We start from the raw sequence: 18502 nt of genomic DNA, 5'->3' as shown, positions 1-18502 counted from the left end.
TGTTTCTTTTTTTTTTTTTTTTTTTTTTTTTAAATACTGATGACTTACTATTGTCTCTGTCACCAACAGCAATGGAGGAGAAAGCTACTGCAGTCTTTGACTTCATAGAAAATATGGCTCACTGGGATAGATGTTGATATAGGAGGCTTTGCCCTAGGAACTGGAATGAGATACGGATTTTCAGTGGACAATGGAACCTAATCCATGGATTTAATCAAATCCAACTCTTATTCCCTTTCTGAGTAAAGTTAGGTCGATTATATAGAGTCATTTTTCCATTTAAACATCACTGGAATGAAAAAAAGAAGAGGCACTTGTAATGAGTTTATCGTATCTCCTTAATGCATGGACACAGTATGTGACATTGTTGATTGTGACTTTGAGAATATGTAACAAAACTGAAAATGCTTTAAAAAATGTCACCCAGGTGCTAGAATCTTTCAGTATATTAGGCTTTGAAGTCAAATTGGCTTTTGCTTTTCAGAATGGTTTAAACAAAATTATTCAGTATAGTGACTGAACTCCTTGTAAGGTCTAAAATTAGTCTTCAGATTGCTCATTTCACCTTTCTCCATGTAGGCAATGGGGATCAGAGAAGGTTAGATAGAATTTCCATAGGTGGTGGCAGTGGAAATTGAGCATAGCACCCTACTTATTTTATTAATCACAAGGCTGGGTTTTTTTCTAGGTCTGAATTTTTATTTCAGTTTTCAATACGGGGAAACATGAATGTCACATGAAGAAAAAGGCGGTCTATGGCTTACTTATACCTTCAGAGTTAACCAGTTTGCATACTTAAGGTTGGAATTTTTTCTTTGCATGGTTCTTCGATCTTTTTGAGCATAGCAGGGGTGTGTGGGGAGTCCTTAAAACCTCAGTAACACATTCAGATTGGAGTCACTTCAAATGATGCTAATAAGTAAGAAAATCCACATGTTCCTGTTTGTATGGGTTTTGGTTTTTTTTAATTCTTTTGTCTACAATGTGTGTTTACACAACCTCTTAGCTCGCAAAACCGCAAAACTCTTGCTGAAGAATGCTTTGAGACTTTTAGGGGAGAAAAGGTGGTGGCGAGCAGGGGGATGGAGGGTTGCTGGGAAGAGGTCAGAGCATTAGATTTAAATTGCAATGGAACATAAGTGTGTCTGAAAAAGAGTTGAAATATCACTCATCAGCAAGCTGATGACTTTTGTTTCACTTCCTATGGAATTCACAGACTTGTGATAAGGTAGTTTTACTTTAAAAAGAACTTCCATTTTTCGTCTGATTAGTATGACCTAACAAATACTTCTTGTTCTGTAATGAACAGCTGGGAGAACCCCTTGAGAACAAGACGTCTGTGTAGATTACGTTGGTGTTTTAGTTATAAGTGAAATGCATCAGACAGGAGAGTTAACTGTGAATTTGTGCAGCAGATCACTGATTTAGTGCCTTTTAATTCTCTTTCACAGAACTGCTTATGTAAAAATGCATCTAGTTAAGAATGAACACCAGAGAAATGCTGTGGTAGACACAGGCTTCCCGTCATGTTGGCTTCCTGTTTAAAAAACAGTAGGCTGGCAATTTTAGAGGGACAGCGACAAAGTGATGACCAGGTGCCAAGTGCCAGCTGCCCTTATTCACCAAATTGAAGAAGAATTGGATAAAGAAGAAGAAGAGATGATGGTTTTCCTGTGCAGAGATCTTGCTCCTGACTTGGCCACTGCCGACCTTAGAGAGCTTTTGGTGGCTTTGAATGAGAGGGAGATACTGTCTTTTCTTGGCTTGTCTGAGCTGCTATACAGAGTTAAGAGGTTTGACTTATTGAGGAGGATCTTGAAGACTGAGAAGGCAACAGTGGAAGCTAACCTTGCCAGGAGTCTCAGACTTGTCCCTGATTACAGGTAATGTGTCTATTTCAATTTCAAAGCTACTCTATTGTCTTCAAAATATGTGTGGATTGGGTTTTAGGGGTTTTTTGTGGGTTTGTTTTTCGTTTCTTTTTTAAATAAGTCTTGGAGGTAAAAGAAAAGCAGCAAAGGGCATCATATCTAGAGTTATAGTGAGAAGAATAGGTGAAGTTTAGTCCCTTAAATGAGCCTTAGTAGCTTCTTACAAGTCATGGCACTAGAAGCATCTGTCTTTAAGGAGTTTATGTATGTTACTCAATAGAACCAGTGATGTTTGCACAGTTCTAGATTAGCAGATAGAATTGAGGCTATAAAGGAACAACATTAGTTAGAGATACTTTCTTTTCTAGTTTGCTTTGGGCACATAGCCTTGTCATATTATATCCTTTCTCAGGGGACCCGTCTCTTACTACTTTTTACTTTGTAGTTTTAAGATGCTTAAATTAAGAAACTCCACCTATTTTCTTTGAGACACTTCAGAAAAAAGTGTATGTACTCAAAGGGAAGATTTTCCTTTGTTAACTTATCACTGAAATAAAAATCCTGTAACTACTCAGTTAAAAAGTGAAAGAATTTTTCTGTTGTCTCATGCTCTTGCTTCATCTCTGTTGAAATATTGAGACTTCTGTTTTTCTAGCAGTGAATCTTACACAGTTTGAGTGTCTCAGGTGCTGATGAGCAAGAGTAGGTATTTTGTAATTAGATCTGGAGCAGGGTAGGCTTTTTTCCTGTTGTTTAATTGGGAATGGAATATTAAAAATGGAAAATTAGGAGAAACTGGGTGGGGATAGGATCTTGCTGAAAGCTAATCCTTTAGAAATGTGTCAACTTTATTTCAGAGTGCTAATGGTAGAGCTTAATGAGAATCTGGAAAAAGAAGAAGTGAATTCTCTAGTTTTTCTACTCAGAGATTACGCACCTCGAATGAAAATGGCAAAAGATAAGGTAATGTCTTTTTGCTGGTCTTCTCTGGAGCAATGAGAGATTAAAGTAAAAATGGAACTAGATAGACAGCAAAAAAGGGGAGGCAGTACTGCAAGGGATAGTGACGCAGGAGTAGACAGAAGTCAGGAAGTGCAAAAAGAGTAGTGGCTTCTACTTCATTTTTATTTTTCAATTCAAGGAAAGAAGCATGAGAAACAGTAAGAGGGGACAGTGAAGACTTGCTGTAGTGAATGGTGTTAGCATAGGCAGAAGGCATTAAAAAAATCTTCAGTATTACTGATCTGAAAGTTCATATACAAAGGATCTTAAACCAATAATCATACTAAATGTATATTGTATTTCAAGGTCACTTTTTGTTTGTGCTCTGCTTCATTTGCAAAAGAACAGTTTTATTTTAATTATGAGTTCCTCTGTACATTTGCATTCTGCATATTAGTTTTAAATGCTCTGAGAAAGCAGAGATTCATTAGAGATTCATTCATTCATTCCTTGACAGCTCTGCATAGAAAAATGAAGATTTCTGTCTTCTTCCTTTGAGGTTTTTTTCTTTTTATCTTAAACAAAGAAGGAGAGAGGGCCTGCAAATTCCCCAAAACTTTTCTTACCTCTAGCTTTGTGGCACATGAGGTGACATTCCAAGTGACTTGCTTTGTAGCAACAAGGAAAAGCAAAACTGTTTCCTCCAAAACTTTGATTTGTTTTTAAGAATATCACTTCCTAGTTTTCATTTTTCCTATGATAATACCAAGAATTCTTGTTTCCTCCAGATAATTTTCATAGTTTTTCAGAAGGTAATATCCTTAGTTCTCGAATTTACAATCTTTATGACCTCCCTATGTTATTTTCTTGGTTGCTTTGTAACTTACAGATAGGATACAAATTACTAATATGACAACTTTGTTTTCTGTTGCTATTCTAGAGTTTTCTAGCTCTTGTGATTGACCTGGAGAAACTAAATTTGGTGGCTCCTAATCAACTGGATTTGATAGAAAATTGTTTTCAAAATATTCACAGGATAGACCTGACTAGGAAGATTCAGAAGTACAAACATGAAGGTAACATGCTATTTTTGCACTGGTTACTCTTGATACCACTGGATACTCTTGATATCAGGTGTGCTCTTACTGAAGATAAAATTATGAGTTACAAGTCAGAGTATTTGCATGCTTCACAGATTTATGCTTTTTAAATGGTTGATTTCTCTGTGTGTTTCTGTTAAATTTTCAGCTTTAATGTCCACCATTCATTCTCAGCCAGTATATGTAAATGCACTTCAGGCATCTCTCCCTAATCTCAGTCTGATTGATCCTCCTAATAATTTAGGGGTAAGTATACAATAAATCAGACAGATCCTTTATTTCTAAATATTGCCAGACATTGAAAGGGGATTCATCTTTGCAGAGCATAATGAATGGGAGTAACTAAAATGTTACTTGGTTTATTTCTCTTATTCCTTTCATTTGCTGGGTTTAGGACCCAATTTAAATGTTCTGACTGAGAAAGGTACCCTTTAAAGAGCTTCTGTGATTTTATTCTGCATCTTGAAAAGTTTTTTTTCTTGTTACTCTGTGGGGTAACTTCGCTTTGATTGTTCTTTGCAAAACATATTATTATTCTTTGTACTTTTTGACTTTGCAGAGAATGTAGTTTTTTAACTTTGGAAGCTGATGGTTACGGCTTTTTAAGGAGAGATTTTCAGATATTTTTTTTTGTGTTTTGTTTTAATCTCATTTAAAAAATATTTTAGCATGTCAAGTCATCAAATCCTATTGCATGCAGTGTTCTTTATATTTGGGTTAGGTCTGATATTATAATAATGTGACCTTAATTAAAGTCTTTAGCCTTGCTGAATGAATTTGATGAGATTATTTCTGTCATGCATTCAGTAAATATGTACATATAAAGCTTATATACAAGACACCAGTGATGCAATTTGCCCTTTTCTAACAAAGCCACAACAGCTTTGTTTTCCAGGCTATTAAAGGGAAAGAGCTTGCATTGACTTTCCATGATAATACTGTCATAATTTCCTTTCTAATTCAGTGGAATTTCCTCCCTGCTGCTGCATAGGAAAAAAATTAACATCTTCAGAGCTTTTTGTTTGTTTGTTTTACTATTTTAGGGTTTAAGCTTTTATTTGTTGTTCATGACAAGCTGGTAATTTTTTTCTGAAGAGGAAAGGTTTGGGGGTTTTGTTTGTTTGTGGTTTTGGTAAGGTTTTTTCACTTGTTATAGTTTTAATTAGCTGACAAATGTGAATCTAAAATACATAATCCTTTTATTGAGGAACAAAAATACTATTGTGTAATATTTTGGAACACATAATAGTTAATTCTTGAAGGACACAGGGAAAATACACCTTTTCTTCATTTTAGGTCCAGAATGTGAGCAAAGAAAAAACACAGAATGGACAAAGTTTTATTCTGGGTGAGAGCATTTTATCTGAGTTTTGATAATCTGAAAGAGCCAAATGATGTATTTCACTGTATCAAAAGGATCATTGTTAGATAGTTGTGTTTATGGCTAATCCAGCTAATATCACCAGGAGCAGAGAGTATTTGGTACCTCTGAAAACTGAGCCTTGCCTTATTATTTGCTTTTCTTTTTGCTTTGCTTGTGCTGCCAGATCTTAAAACTTTATTGAAATTGCTTTGAGTCACAACTTTTTAACAGAATAAATAGTTTATTAATAAAATAATGGAAAAGGTTGACTAGCCAGCTCTGGAGGCCCATGTAGTGCTGCTGTGCCCATTAAATCTTGAGTAGGAAGTTTTGGTGTCAGTTCAGAGGGGAACTCTCAGCCAGGCCAGCCAGGAAGTTGTCCAGTGAGTACCAGGTTCTTACCATGTGTGTTGTGTTCATTCTGGAAACCCAAAATACCTCTCAGATGTGTTGTTTTTTAGAAGAGTTGTCAGCTGAATTCTCTCAGTATAGGAGAGATTGTTTGGGTTTTTTTGTTTATTCTAGTCACAAGAAATGTAGAATGCAATCCAAACAACATTTCAGAGGTAAAAATTTTGTGGGGGGTGTCTGGGTTTATTTCAACTTCAGTAGCACACGTAGAAACCAATAGGTCCAGATGAGTGAGAACTTGGCTGAACTAGATAGATGTCTCTTTATAACCAGTTTGGTGTCAAAGAAATGTCATTGGTACCCACATACTGAGATTATTTGTGTATGTTTCAACTGCAGCGGAACCAGTCCACGTGTCCATCCAGGAATCAGGACCAGTGTCACATAAGGTTTGTGCTTGTACATATGTATACATGTAAATAAAATAAAAACCTCTGCAGGTATTTAGCTTAGGTTTCTTTGTGTTTTGAGAGTTCCTTCAATTGAATGCAAACTGAAGGATGTGTACATCCATATTTTCCTCAGCCATAAACAGGTTCTATGAACTGCTTTTGCAGAATATATTTTTAATATAAAATGGAAGCAGCGGTGTGCAAAATGCATGTACATATGATGTGAAACACAGAACTCACATATTTATTAGTGGAGGCTAAGTCAAAATCTGTTGGAAGTCAGAACTTCCGATCTGCATTGGAAACTACAGGGCTTCTTGCATGCAGTAAATTTTGTTCTTTATTCTCTCCCTGTCCCTCACTCTCCAGGTAGAAGATAGCCACACTTCGGGTATTAATGATAAGAATGGACTACTCTATTTTTGCTAGCTGTCCTGTAGGCCAGGAACCAGGGAGTTACCTATAACAAATTGTTTATAATTTTTTTAAAAGGAGAGGAATTGTGATAGAGTTATTACAGATTATTTAGGAACAAGGAGGTTGTACCACTAAATAAGGAAAGAAATATTGCTCTGATGAGCAGTGCCTGCTTGTGTACCTGAAGAACACAGAAGTTCTCTACATCTATTGTGCTGGCAATATGAAGCTTATAGCTCCTAACAGCTCAAAAGGAGTTACGCTTAAGGAAATTAATTTGGAAGTGCTATAAAAAGGATCATTGCTTGCATAGTCCAGGTCTTTAAAAAGCCTCTCCACCCCATATGGGTTTGGCTTTTGTAGGTTTGGTTTGGTTTTTGTGGTTTTTTTTACATTTGAAGATCTGTTCAGAGTTGAGGTTTGGTCTCAAACCTGCTTCTCTTATTTCTGGTACAGTCCTAGTCATTGTTTAAGGATCATTATGGTAGTAAGATTGCACAAGGACCAAAAATTAAGCCTGTATTAGAAATCAGGGGAAAAAAGTACTACTCTATATGTCATGGTTTTTTGGTTTTTTGTTACGTAGATAAGATACATTACATACCAGTAGATGGACTTCTGCTAGCTACTCTGGGGAAAAACAACAGAATGTAATTGTATAGATCTGAGGTGAATTTGAGAAAAGAATCAAGTCTGTGCGCTGAGAGAGTGACTTACTAACATAGTATTTGTCCTTCACATTCCTCAGGTGTATGATGATCAATACAGAATGCAAAGTCAACCTTTAGGAATATGCCTGATAATAGACTGTATTGGCAATGACACAGGTAAGTCTCTGGAATTTGAAGTTTCTTATCTTGTTAATCTTGGATAATTAGAACAATTTAGTATAAAGATTATAATACACATTTACCAGCCAGACTAGGGTAATGTTGTCCTAGTCAGCTAGCCTATCAAGCTATCAATTCTAGTAAATTTTCTAAAGCAGAGAGTTGAAAGGCCCAACCTGAGATTAAATCACCTGTCCTAATTATTGCAAACAATGGGGGGTTTTGTGGGTTTTTTGGTGCAGAATCTCTGAATGAAAGAACTTACGAGGGGATAGACCGAATTTTGGGAGGGAGAAAAAGGATGTTCAGAGACCAACAAAATAGTTAAGCTACAGTCATACAACAGGTTATTGGCAGAGATGGTAAAGATAGTGTTTCCCACCAGTTAACAAAACCAAAACTGTTGTGGATTTGCCGTGTAGTCATATCAGACACCACAGATTTTGAATAGCTGAAGGCACGTGGTCCTTTATTAATAATGCACCTAGGCTTCTGTTATATCTCGCACAATGTAACTGAAACTATCACCATAGCTTTAAGGGGAAAGGAGTTTTTCTTCCCTCCCTCTTGGTTTTGTTTAAAAAAAAATTAATAAATTTGCATGTAAAATTCAACACAGTCAGTGACATGGTTAAAATGCGGGTTTTTCCTGATTGCCTTCCTAGAATCAAAAAATTAGATTTTTGCATAAGCAAAAAAACCCCCACTATTCTAATCATCAGAACACACGAGGCTAAAAATAAAAATTAAGAGAGTGATTGCAGTCAGTTCTGTAATGGACTAGGAGATGTAGGGGAAGAAGAGGGTTTGTGGGCATATCTTTTCTATTACTCATAACTAATGGTCCAGCAGATGGACCAACTTAGAATTATTGATGTAGTTGTTGAAGAGCAATGGATGCAGAGCACAGGCACAAAGTAAAATTTTGATGGTTGCTTGACAATAGTATTTTAGGGAAATGATTTAAATAAGACACTTGGTTTGCCATTAGGATAACAGGAACTAGAACTGATTGACAATCCTGCCATGTGTGAAGAAGAGGGGCAAGGAAGGCACTTAACTTAGTTACATGCAACTGGGAAGCATCCTTGGGATCTGATTTCAGTCTGTCCTACCAGTGACCTCTGGGCCAAAAAAAAAAGAACAAGGTTTCAATTGCTGCATGTACAAATTAAATTGTTCAATCTAAAGCACTTCTTCATTTCTACTCTCAAACACAAAAAAAATGTTGACTGTGCCCTGAGAGGAAAATAAAACAAAAGACAGTCTGCCAAGGACTGAAAGACTCGGGGGTTACAGCTCTTGGGATCAAACATGCTGCTCTGTCCTGTTGCCTGCTTCTTTACTTTCCTGCTCTTCTCTCATCATAGCTTTAGAGAGCAAAAGACCCTTTTGATGCAAGAAACTTATTATGCACCCTTAATCTGGAAGGTACCGTGATAGTCTGCTCCAGTACCAAAATAATTACTTACTACTTGGAGTTCTGTTTCTTAAAAGTAAATGCATAAAGGATTACTAGAGAAATTTTCGGTGTGGAGAGCTAAAGAAAACACAAAGTGTGGAAATAGCCTTGTTTACAAAAAAAACCTTTGTGAAATTTCATTTTCTCTAATGGGATATAGCATGTGCTTACCTGATTTATTGAACAAGAAAGTTTTCCTATGCCAGGTTTGAGATCTTTAAATGAAATGGTTAAGTATAAAAGCAGGTAAAGCATGTACACTGGAGAAAACAGGAAGTAAAGAAGGAACTGCCATGTCAGCACAGTCTTCCTTAGGAGGCACAGATCTTTTGCACAGGCAATACACTGTGCAGACGCCTTTGTCATAGCAATTGCTACTAAATACAAAGATGTGCACAAAATTAAAAAAAAGATCAATGCACATGCTCTTCGTAAGCTTATATGGTCAATTTCAGTACTTGGACAAGAACAGAAAGTATAAATGTGACAGAGGAAGTCTGCTGACTGGAAAGAACAAAAATGGATTACATGTTTAGCATCTGCATATCAGGTACACCTGCAAATCATGGCTTTACTGTTGTGCCAAATGTTTGCATTAGATGCAGAAGCAATTAAATCATGTGTATGTCTCAAATGTTTAATGTCACCAATGCATCACAGCATTTTAACATGATAGAAAGCAAGGCTTTCACTGAAATATGTTACTGTGCTAGTGAGATTCAGGAGAGGCAGGGCATATGGCATTGCTTTAAGGAGTCTGTTAGACATTCAGTACTCTCTAGAGTTGTTGTCCCACACAACTTCTGGAGTCTGAAAATACCAAAGAAAAAGAAGAGGGCAAGGAGAACGTTAGGAATTGTATCTGTGGTGTGCATTAGGGTCTGTGGCTATCCCAAGATTAAATCTGAGGAAGCTGAACCAATAATAGATACTCTAGGATCAAGGATAACAACAATTCAAAATACCCAGTATAAACAATATGAATTCATCAGATGCTGATAAAATATAAACTGAAATATTCTTGCTGTTTTGTAAACAGCTGCTTTTCACTTTTCCATTTGGAAACAAATTTTTATCCTTACATTGTAAACAATCAAAGGGATAAAAGGCTAATTTTTAATGTAGAGTGCAAAGGCTCAAAAATCAGTGGAGGTTTGTTGGGGAGTGATTACTGTTGAAGAAACAGATGTTTTCTGATCTCAGGTTGCAGCATGTAATGCTGTGTTTTTGTCTTGCCTTAAAGTAAAATTGCTGTATCCAAAGCTTACCATGTATAATTTCTGATTCAGTGTTAAACTAAAGTATGAGCTCTAAGCTTGCTGTGTTTTTCTTTTAATTGTGACACTTAGAATGTGTGTATGGTCTAAGGTGACGCCAAGTTTTGTATCTTTGTGTGTATGTGTTCATGCTAGTGAGGTAAGTTAATTATAGGGTAAGCTCTCTTGTTGCCTTAACTCTTGTTTTTCCTATGTGCTGCTGCCCTCTAATGGATTAAGTGCTTCATTGAGTGTATAATGGCTAAACGATATTAACACTGAATCTTCCACCTGAATTTTGAGAGCATGTTTTATTGCCTAAATAGAGGGAATTTTCCTTTTTATTTCCAAATAAAATAATGCCCAGAAAGTTTGTGAATGATATTACAAAACAGAACTGGAGTGAAACCATAGTTTATCATGGTACAGTTTATCACCTTGCCATAGTATAGAGATTGTACCTTCCCTCCTGAGGAAAGTTACAAGTTCTGGGTTTTTTGAGGGCAATGTGGGGGTACAACTCCTGTTTTGCTTCCAGTTACCTCTGAAATAGCCTCTGCTAATTAGGGATTGTCAGACTTCTGAAGTCAAAGAACAGTCTAGCTTCCAGTGTCTGTAAGGCATTTTACATAAACGTGACACTTGATATTTCCTGTCATATCAGAAACTCTGCATGGGCAATGTATATGTGGTTTATACTAAAGGTGGTACAGTTATGAGTCATAGTAGTAGCTTGTGGTTCTCTGAATACTTAAAAAATACCTGTGGTTTTAACCACCATGTATCTGGTTTCACTCCTGTATTAATAAACATCCAAAGTATTTATTCACAGCATAGCACGTTTTCCTGCAGCACAGCTTAACACAAATACAATAGAGTTAAATCTTGATTTTTGGCTATCTACAGTTTTAATTTTTAACACATTTAGAAGGGTTCATTGTTCAGCTTCTTTTCCCCTGAAAATGCCATTCTGTCACAGTTAAGATTCCAGTGTCCATTCTCCACCTGGAACTCATCGCTTAAAGTCTGTTTTATATAATAGGAAGCATAAATTCCTGCAGTAGGTTCCTTTTTGACTGTTGAAAGGGTGTCTCTAAGTTTCCTATGCAGTTCTGTAGAATAACCATTACTAGTAATTTTGACAAGTTAAAAGGTGAAAGAATCTGATGCTATCCAGGTCACTCCTTACCATTTCAAGAATGTTCTGTGTGAAGCATTTCTAATGTTTTCTCCTGCCCAATATTTTTAAGTCCTAGGAACTTGGGATACTGACTCTAAATGAAAGCATGAAAGTACCTGGGGAATTTGGAATGGATCACTTGTCTTTGCTGTCATTAAGTACATAACTTATATTAAAGACAACATTAATCTAGCACTATAAGTATGTAATGTACTGTGATCAGCATCAAGTACTCCCAATTTTTTAATAAATATTTCATCACGATATTATTTGTAAATATTTTAAATATTTCCTTTAGCAAAGTACTGTAAATGCTGTAATTCAAGATAGTTGAGATTGAGCCTTGATGTGCTGTGATTTAATTACATCTTATTTTTTTAGATTTGTTGGAAGATACCTTCAGAGACTTAGGCTATGACGTTCGTTGTCACAGATATTTAAACGTGAATACTATGAATCAAACGTTGGTTGAAGTCGCAAGGTTGCAGAAGCATAGAAATTGTGACAGCTTCATTTGCATATTGGTCAGCCGTGGAAGTCCTCGGAGCATCTTCTGTACAGACCATACCTTTTCTGGATTCCCCTTGGAACAAATAAAGAAATACTTTACAGCAGACTCATGTCCTGAACTCCTAGGAAAACCGAAGCTTTTTTTTATTCAGAGCTACATTGTGCCAGAAAATGAGCAAGAATGTACTAGTCTGTTGGAAGTAGATGGGAATGATGAGAAAATCATTAGTAATGCAAAAATCCCTTGCAAAGTCACTATCCCCTCGGTAGCAGACATCTTCTGGAGTCAGTGCAAGGTGGATGTGTCTACACTAGAAAAATCTCCAAGTTCATCCTCATATTATCTACGTTGTCTGGCTGAGCTACTCCGCAATCCTCATAAAAGGTAAATAAAACAAAGAGGAAAAAATAACCCTTTTCCTGTGACAGCCTGCTTTCCTAGAGAAAGAGAAACCTTAAGTTTCATCCCATCTGGTCCTGAAAAGTGTCTTCATGCTGTGTCATAAGTTAAAGGACAAGTATACCTGATCTTGGAACAATGGCACAGGAAGGTGGTCTAAAGTAGGAGTGAAGTTTGTGATTCTGGACAGTAAAATGAAAGTGGTTTATGGCAGTGGGGCAGACTGAGGAGGTAAGAACCTGTCCTGGGTAATGTATGTCAGTGTTTTAGGCAGGATTGGAAATATTCCTTCTCCGAGGAAACTAGGCACACACCAGGCTCTGTCAAATTGAGGATTGCCTTTTATAATTACAAAGGGCTCTGCTTGCAAATATAAGAAGTCAGTACCAAAATTAAGGGAAAAGGCAGCTGAAAGGGAAGGATTTTGTCCTTTCTTTAGATCTAATTAACCTCCTGCTCAGGGAGCCACTAGACTGCCAATTGTAATCTTGAGTTTAAACTGTCAGAAAACTTTAGTCTATCTAGAGAGATTATCAAAAGGAAATTGAGCAGAGACATTTGGATTTACAAAGGTTTTCTTTGCACAATTGACTTAAGAGAGAGTTAGCAACTGTTTTACAAAGTAGTTGTGTGGTTAGCATTTAGTACCTTTTTTACAAACCCTAAAACCTTGTAATGAAATCACAGTTTATTGTGTCAGCATAACCAGTATCACAATGGTGATTTGGGTTATAACAGATTGTTTCCAAAATGCACATTCAGCCTTGGATTTTAGAGGTATAATCTCTGCAATAAAGTCTGAAATTTGAAATTTTCTCCTTGCTGAATCTAAAGTTGTGTCCTGTCTTGAGGATTCTTATATGGTGTCTTGCTTCATTCTCTAATAGAACTCTTTTGCTTTTGTTGCTGCAGGAAACTCTCTATATTAGATATCCATACGGAACTGAATGACAAAGTCTATGAATGGAATAAGACCACTGACCCAAGCCAACAATACTCACTTCTGCTCGAGCACACACTGAGGAAGAAACTTTTTCTTTGTCCCACTTAACTGCTGTTGGAAAGGACACGTCTGAAGTGTCTTACAAGAAACATTTACTATGATTCAGACAGTTTGACAAACACTTTTATTTTATGCATTGTTATTGCATGTATATCTAAAATTCCTCACGCTTCCAAATCCAGGGATTTAGAAGCATTTTGGTGTGTTAAGGCACTAGACTTTATATTTTAATACAGAACGTTCTGAAAGATTGGACGAGAATGGCAGCTATCGTATAGCACTGCGACAGATCTTAGAACCAAGTACAAAAGGTAAACAGTGTAAAAAAACTCTAAACTGTATAGCTACTGTTTTTTACATGGGTTTGTGGTTTTGTTTCACTGGTGTTTTTTTAGCATGATTATTAGTAGTACACGGATCTAGGGTTTTTTATTGATGCATAAAACAAATACAAGCCAGTGCAAAACACTGAAATTCACTGTGTACTTTCCCCAGAACCTCATAATGGAAAATGTGTCAGGAAGGAGTGCCTGCCCAGCAAAGCTGGTTCTTCATTAACAGGTTCTGGCTTGCGTGCTTCCTCAGACTAGTGAAACAGTAGGAGAGATGGTCTTTTAAATAATTTGGATTCCATCTATCTACTGCATTAGAAGTTGTGATTCACCCTCATGACATCAGTGCTGTTGTCAGCACTAAAGGGTATATGTTAATAAATGAGAAAGTGCTATGTTTTGGGCGAGCTATGCTTTCCACTAATGAAAAATGAATCTACATGCGGCAAGGCATTCCAGTAATCTACCACACGGCTAAAAAAATGTGCGATTTTGGCAGATGTTTTGTGGAAGCTGAAACATGATTCAAACTTGTTGCACCAGGCACAGTTGTACACGTTATGATATTTGAACTGTGTCATGTGGCAGCCACTGGCTCCTAAAACTGGATTAAATTTAACACGCCACACTCACCGCTTTTGCTTATGAAAAATTGTATGTCTTTATTAATTGATTATTATTTTTTTCAAGTTGCCCTCATTCTTCTGAAAAAGACATAAGTGAAAATTGTCCTAAATACAGAAATTTTTCTCCAGGGGAGCAGATGCCTAGCATGAAGAGTTCAGTTAACATGCTTGTTATACAACAGTATAACCTGGATGAGGTGTATTGGCATTTATTGTCACTGAATGTATGGCATTCTGTTCCCTCCTGACTCAGGCCACTTGCAAATTTTTAATACTCCTAATACAGTCTCCTATCCAGGAAAAAAATTCAAGGCCTTGGCATACCTTGCTTGGTTTCTGCTGTAGCTACACCATACATCCTTCTAGCATGCATTTCATGCAAGCAGAAAGGAAAGGAATTTTTGCTGATACAGGGTATTGTTGATATCTTTATATGCAAATATACTGCAACAAGATTTTTTGGTAGTGTAGTTGCACTTGATTTGAGTAAAAATCAGGTGTGCTTACACATATATAACTTCAGCAACAATGCTTTTCATTGTAGACCAAGTCTAACAGGCAACTAGCATATTGATTCTACAGATTGTATACTATAGGTATACGTTAGTATGTTGATAAGAATTAGGAGGGCTTAGCCAGTAAATTTACTCCGGTAGCAGTGGCTTTTTATTCCTTGATATTATGTTGTACTTCTTAGGTGTTGGCTCGACATCATTGTTATTAACTTTTTTTCTTTGAAACCAGGCTTCTTAATTCAGAGGAAAAAAAAAATTCATGTGGCTTCTATAACTGAAAGTAAAAATCACTTTCATTTGGAAAGGAGTAGATATCAAAGTCTAAAAAGTGCTCATTAGTCCTTCCTTGTTATATGATGTCTCTTCCTGGCGTAAGAGGTTCCTAAACTGCTGATTGATGAGGATACCAACTGGAGAAGTATACCAAGAGGAGAAACCCATTGAACAAGTTTATATTCTTTATCCATATAAAATGTAAATGTTAAAATATGTATTTATTTATATTAATGTACCATTTTGTATAATATATAAAGTACATTTTATATGATTGATTAAATCTTCATTTCTTCACTTGTTATCTTTTTTTTAATTTTGTATTCAGTTTTATTTGCGTGTTGACTCTGGAAAGATACATATGTGGTTGTGATGAGAAGAAACTTTTGCACAATTTAGAAAAATGATTCACCTATATTGCAAACCTCTGCATCCCATACTTTTCTCTTTCCATTTCATAAGCTGTTGTGTCCTCTCTAATAAAAGTATATGGAAACTTTTTAATAGCTTTGAATTGGGAAATACAACCCAAAATTTTATGTTAAACTATAGGTACATTATTTGTGTTACTGTAATTTTATATAGGCACAGGCATAAGAGCAAAAATAGAAAATGATATTTTGCAAAATTCCAACATTCTCTAAACGCTTGTTCTCTATGAGTATTAAAGTAAAAATACAAAATCAAATTTCATGATTATAGGTTTGGAAATAAATGCATCATAGTGGGGCAGGGAGCGGGCAGGCCTTCCTTTCAGTTTACTGTTTTTTAAGAAAGGGCCTATTGAACTGGTCCTTTTGTTAAACTAATGTCATATTGCTTCTGACTTTAAAAATACTTTGTGTCTTAAAATTACGTTTATATGCATTCCACATGATCACATAGAGAATTTATTGCATTCCATCAACAGAAGGGTTTGTATATATGTGATAGGTAATAAAACCAGCATTCACTTCTAACTAAATATTTAATAACTGACTATCTTACAATAAAATAAAGCACAAGTGTAATTTTGAAACTCTACCTTGCTTGTGTTCAGTGGGGTAAGAGAAGGATTATAAAATGATTGTAAAAAGATTTGGAATCTTAGAAGTTACTTCCTGTAGTGTTGGTAAATGACGCAAATGGTGTGAAATAAGTATGTTTTCTGTAGTTGTAGAAATCAGATGTGATTCCTAGTTATCATATATATCCATGTGATGTTAATAAATATGATTTCTTTCACAAACTAACTTCACTTTTTCCTATTTCCCTTACTAGCTTTTACACGTGATGAGTACTTCTACTGCCTTGCAGACAACCAAAAACAGGGAGAGTGGAATCAAGAGGAGACAGAGAGATGAGGGAAAGAAATGTGGAAATTTCAAGCAGGAACAAGAAGGGTAACAGTAGGGAGAACCAAGAGAAGAACAAGTAGGGAAGAGGAGATTTGGAGAAGAAATACAGCATTGGTATTGGAAGGACAAAGAAAAAAAGAGGAGAAAGGAAGTAAGAATAATAGTGGCTATCCTTACAGGATCTCAGATTGTGGTGGGGTTTTGTGGGTTGTTTTAGGTTTTTTTGAATGATGCTGTATACAACTATTTACTTAAAATATTAGCAATAGGATGTACTCTGTTTCTGATAGTTTTGTGACAATGTAGATTTGGTGTGGGGGTTATGAGGTTCATCACCTTAGTGAAGTCCTTGTCCCCTCCCTTTAGAAATGATGAAGAAATGCTGTAGTGGCTCCTGGAAATAACCCTTGCAGTGAAAAAGTCTCTTTTTGTCTGGCTGCTTGGGTCAAAAGTGATCACAGCCCTGTAACGACCAAAGAGTTGTGGGGATATGTCCTGTGTTGTGCAGCATTCATGGATGTCAGTACTAATTTTCTGTGCTAATGTCTTCAACCTCAGTAGATTCTTAAACCGTAGCAATACTTAATTCTGTAATCATTCATCCAAGTATTTATTGCCTTGACATCTCTTTGAAGAGTGGTGTGTGGGTAGATTGATTCCCTGCATAGTGAAAAGTAGCATTGAAGTCAGTATTTATTAGCATGCAGGAATTTTGTGATGCCAGAAGTTGTCTTGTCACTTCTCTGATAGGTGTTTTTGTTGTTTTTGTTTTTGTCCTTCTGTACAGGTCATAGGAACTGTCTGTTCTTGCTGTACTGTGGACCTAAAATTCGAATCTGGAAAATGACTGGATGCAGCGTCTGGGTTGCATTAAGTTGTTCATGTATTGCAAATAGAGTGATTGAATGATACTAAACTTCTGTTCAGTTGCCAAAAGGGTGGAAATAATTAATTCGGGATCCGTTATGAGTTTAGGGTATTAGCACAGGAACATAAAAAGTAACATGCTGGTGAAATTTCGTGGTCAGGAACTGCCAAAATGTCTAGTTTTCAGAACCTGCTGTTGAACAAGATAAAACAAGCCACTCCTCCTCTGCTCCTGTGTTGTCAGTGCTTGGAACAAGGCTGTCAGACTCATTGCTCCATGACATTGAATTTCAGTTTTGCTTTCTGATAACTGAAATAAACATTTGCTGTACTTCTGTATGTACTTCTGTATATGGAAGAGGAAATAGAGAATTGGCAGAATATAGATGATGCCTTTCAGTGGCTCAGGTGGTCTACCCATGAGGCAGGAGATTCTGTGGTGTTTTGTACCAGACTTAATTCTCTCAGCCACCTACATTAACACGACTAAGTCATAAATCCAGTTAACTTTGTACTGTGACATACTTGTGTCTTACAATGGCTGCCAACTCATTATCCAGGAAAGAAATTAGGTTCAAGGGGAAGTTCTGGTGCTAACAGTTGTAGATGGGAGTATCCTGTATGTCTTATTCACCCTTCAACTCTGCATAAGAATTAAGAGTGACTGACTTCTGTCACAGGTACCTGAGTCAGAGAAGCTTTTTATGACAGTTTCTGGTAATTCTTTTCTGTTATCTATAGTTCTACATTTCTGACATGCAGAAGGATGTTGCTGAGAAGTGGCCATCTGTGTGTATGATCTGCTGCCGATCTGACTATGTTCCATTTGAACTGTATCTCCTGTACTAAATTATTTGGCAGCTTTTCTGTGGCTGTTTTGGAGAATTTTTTCAGTTTCTGTATTAGAATCGATATTAATTCTCTAGTATAATTGGTATTAGAATTGCAAATGTTTTAGGAATTCTGTTGTGGTGGATTGTACCTTTCTGTAAATGCCATATTTTCAAATTTGTGCTACTCTGAGACTGTATTCTTAGTGTTTTGTAGAAACATCATAAGAAATGTGATCTGAATCAGTGCCGTTGCTAAAATAGCATCTTGATTTAGCAAAATTGGTGCTGTTACTGCTGCCACTAAATCACTATTATTACCTAAATTACAATTGCTGGGTTTTAAGTGGATTTTCTAAGAAAATTTCTGCATTGCGGCCAGACTGATTGTCCCTGTCCCGCTCTAAACCAGAGAATGAACTCTTGGAATTCTTGGTCGACCCATCTTCTAACACCTCTACGGTTTGTTAAATTTGCCGACCAAAACAATGTTTGCCAAAAAGTCCGTTAGAAATGTTTGGGGCTCTTTTGCGATGTAGCCTGCTTTAAAATGGCTTGACAACAAAACCGAAGGGAGTTACCGGT

At 36.4% G+C, this 18502-nt stretch overlaps 1 protein-coding gene across 5 annotated transcripts in view; it reads left to right on the top strand.

Annotated features, from left to right (window-relative positions):
* CFLAR (CASP8 and FADD like apoptosis regulator) overlaps positions 1-18484 on the top strand; it is a 23955-nt gene extending 5471 nt beyond the window's left edge. Inside the window, exons 3-14 of one of the 5 annotated variants that reach the window (XR_001413372.1) lie at positions 1452-1883; positions 2729-2834; positions 3754-3889; positions 4062-4159; positions 5210-5261; positions 6027-6076; positions 7245-7323; positions 11606-12119; positions 13047-13448; positions 14840-15084; positions 16144-16371; positions 17008-18484. Coding sequence is in view for 1 of the 5 variants with exons in the window: in XM_014954304.1 (XP_014809790.1) it covers positions 1588-1883; positions 2729-2834; positions 3754-3889; positions 4062-4159; positions 5210-5261; positions 6027-6076; positions 7245-7323; positions 11606-12119; positions 13047-13185 (1470 nt within the window). In the remaining 4 variants the exon portion in view is untranslated. Of the gene's footprint in view, positions 1-688; positions 801-1451; positions 1884-2728; positions 2835-3753; positions 3890-4061; positions 4160-5209; positions 5262-6026; positions 6077-7244; positions 7324-11605; positions 12120-13046; positions 16116-16143; positions 16372-17007 lie in introns of those variants that run through there. The other 4 variants (XR_001413370.1, XR_001413371.1, XR_001413369.1 and 1 more) reach the window with 4 other exon arrangements.
* The last annotated feature ends 18 nt before the right edge of the window (positions 18485-18502 follow it).

The sequence above is a fragment of the Calidris pugnax genome, unplaced genomic scaffold (assembly GCF_001431845.1).
Source record: "Calidris pugnax isolate Ruff unplaced genomic scaffold, ASM143184v1 scaffold103, whole genome shotgun sequence".
Classification (NCBI taxonomy): Eukaryota; Metazoa; Chordata; class Aves; order Charadriiformes; family Scolopacidae; genus Calidris; species Calidris pugnax.
The sequence above is the reverse complement of the archived record's forward strand: the minus strand, read 5'-3'. Positions and strand labels throughout refer to the sequence as shown.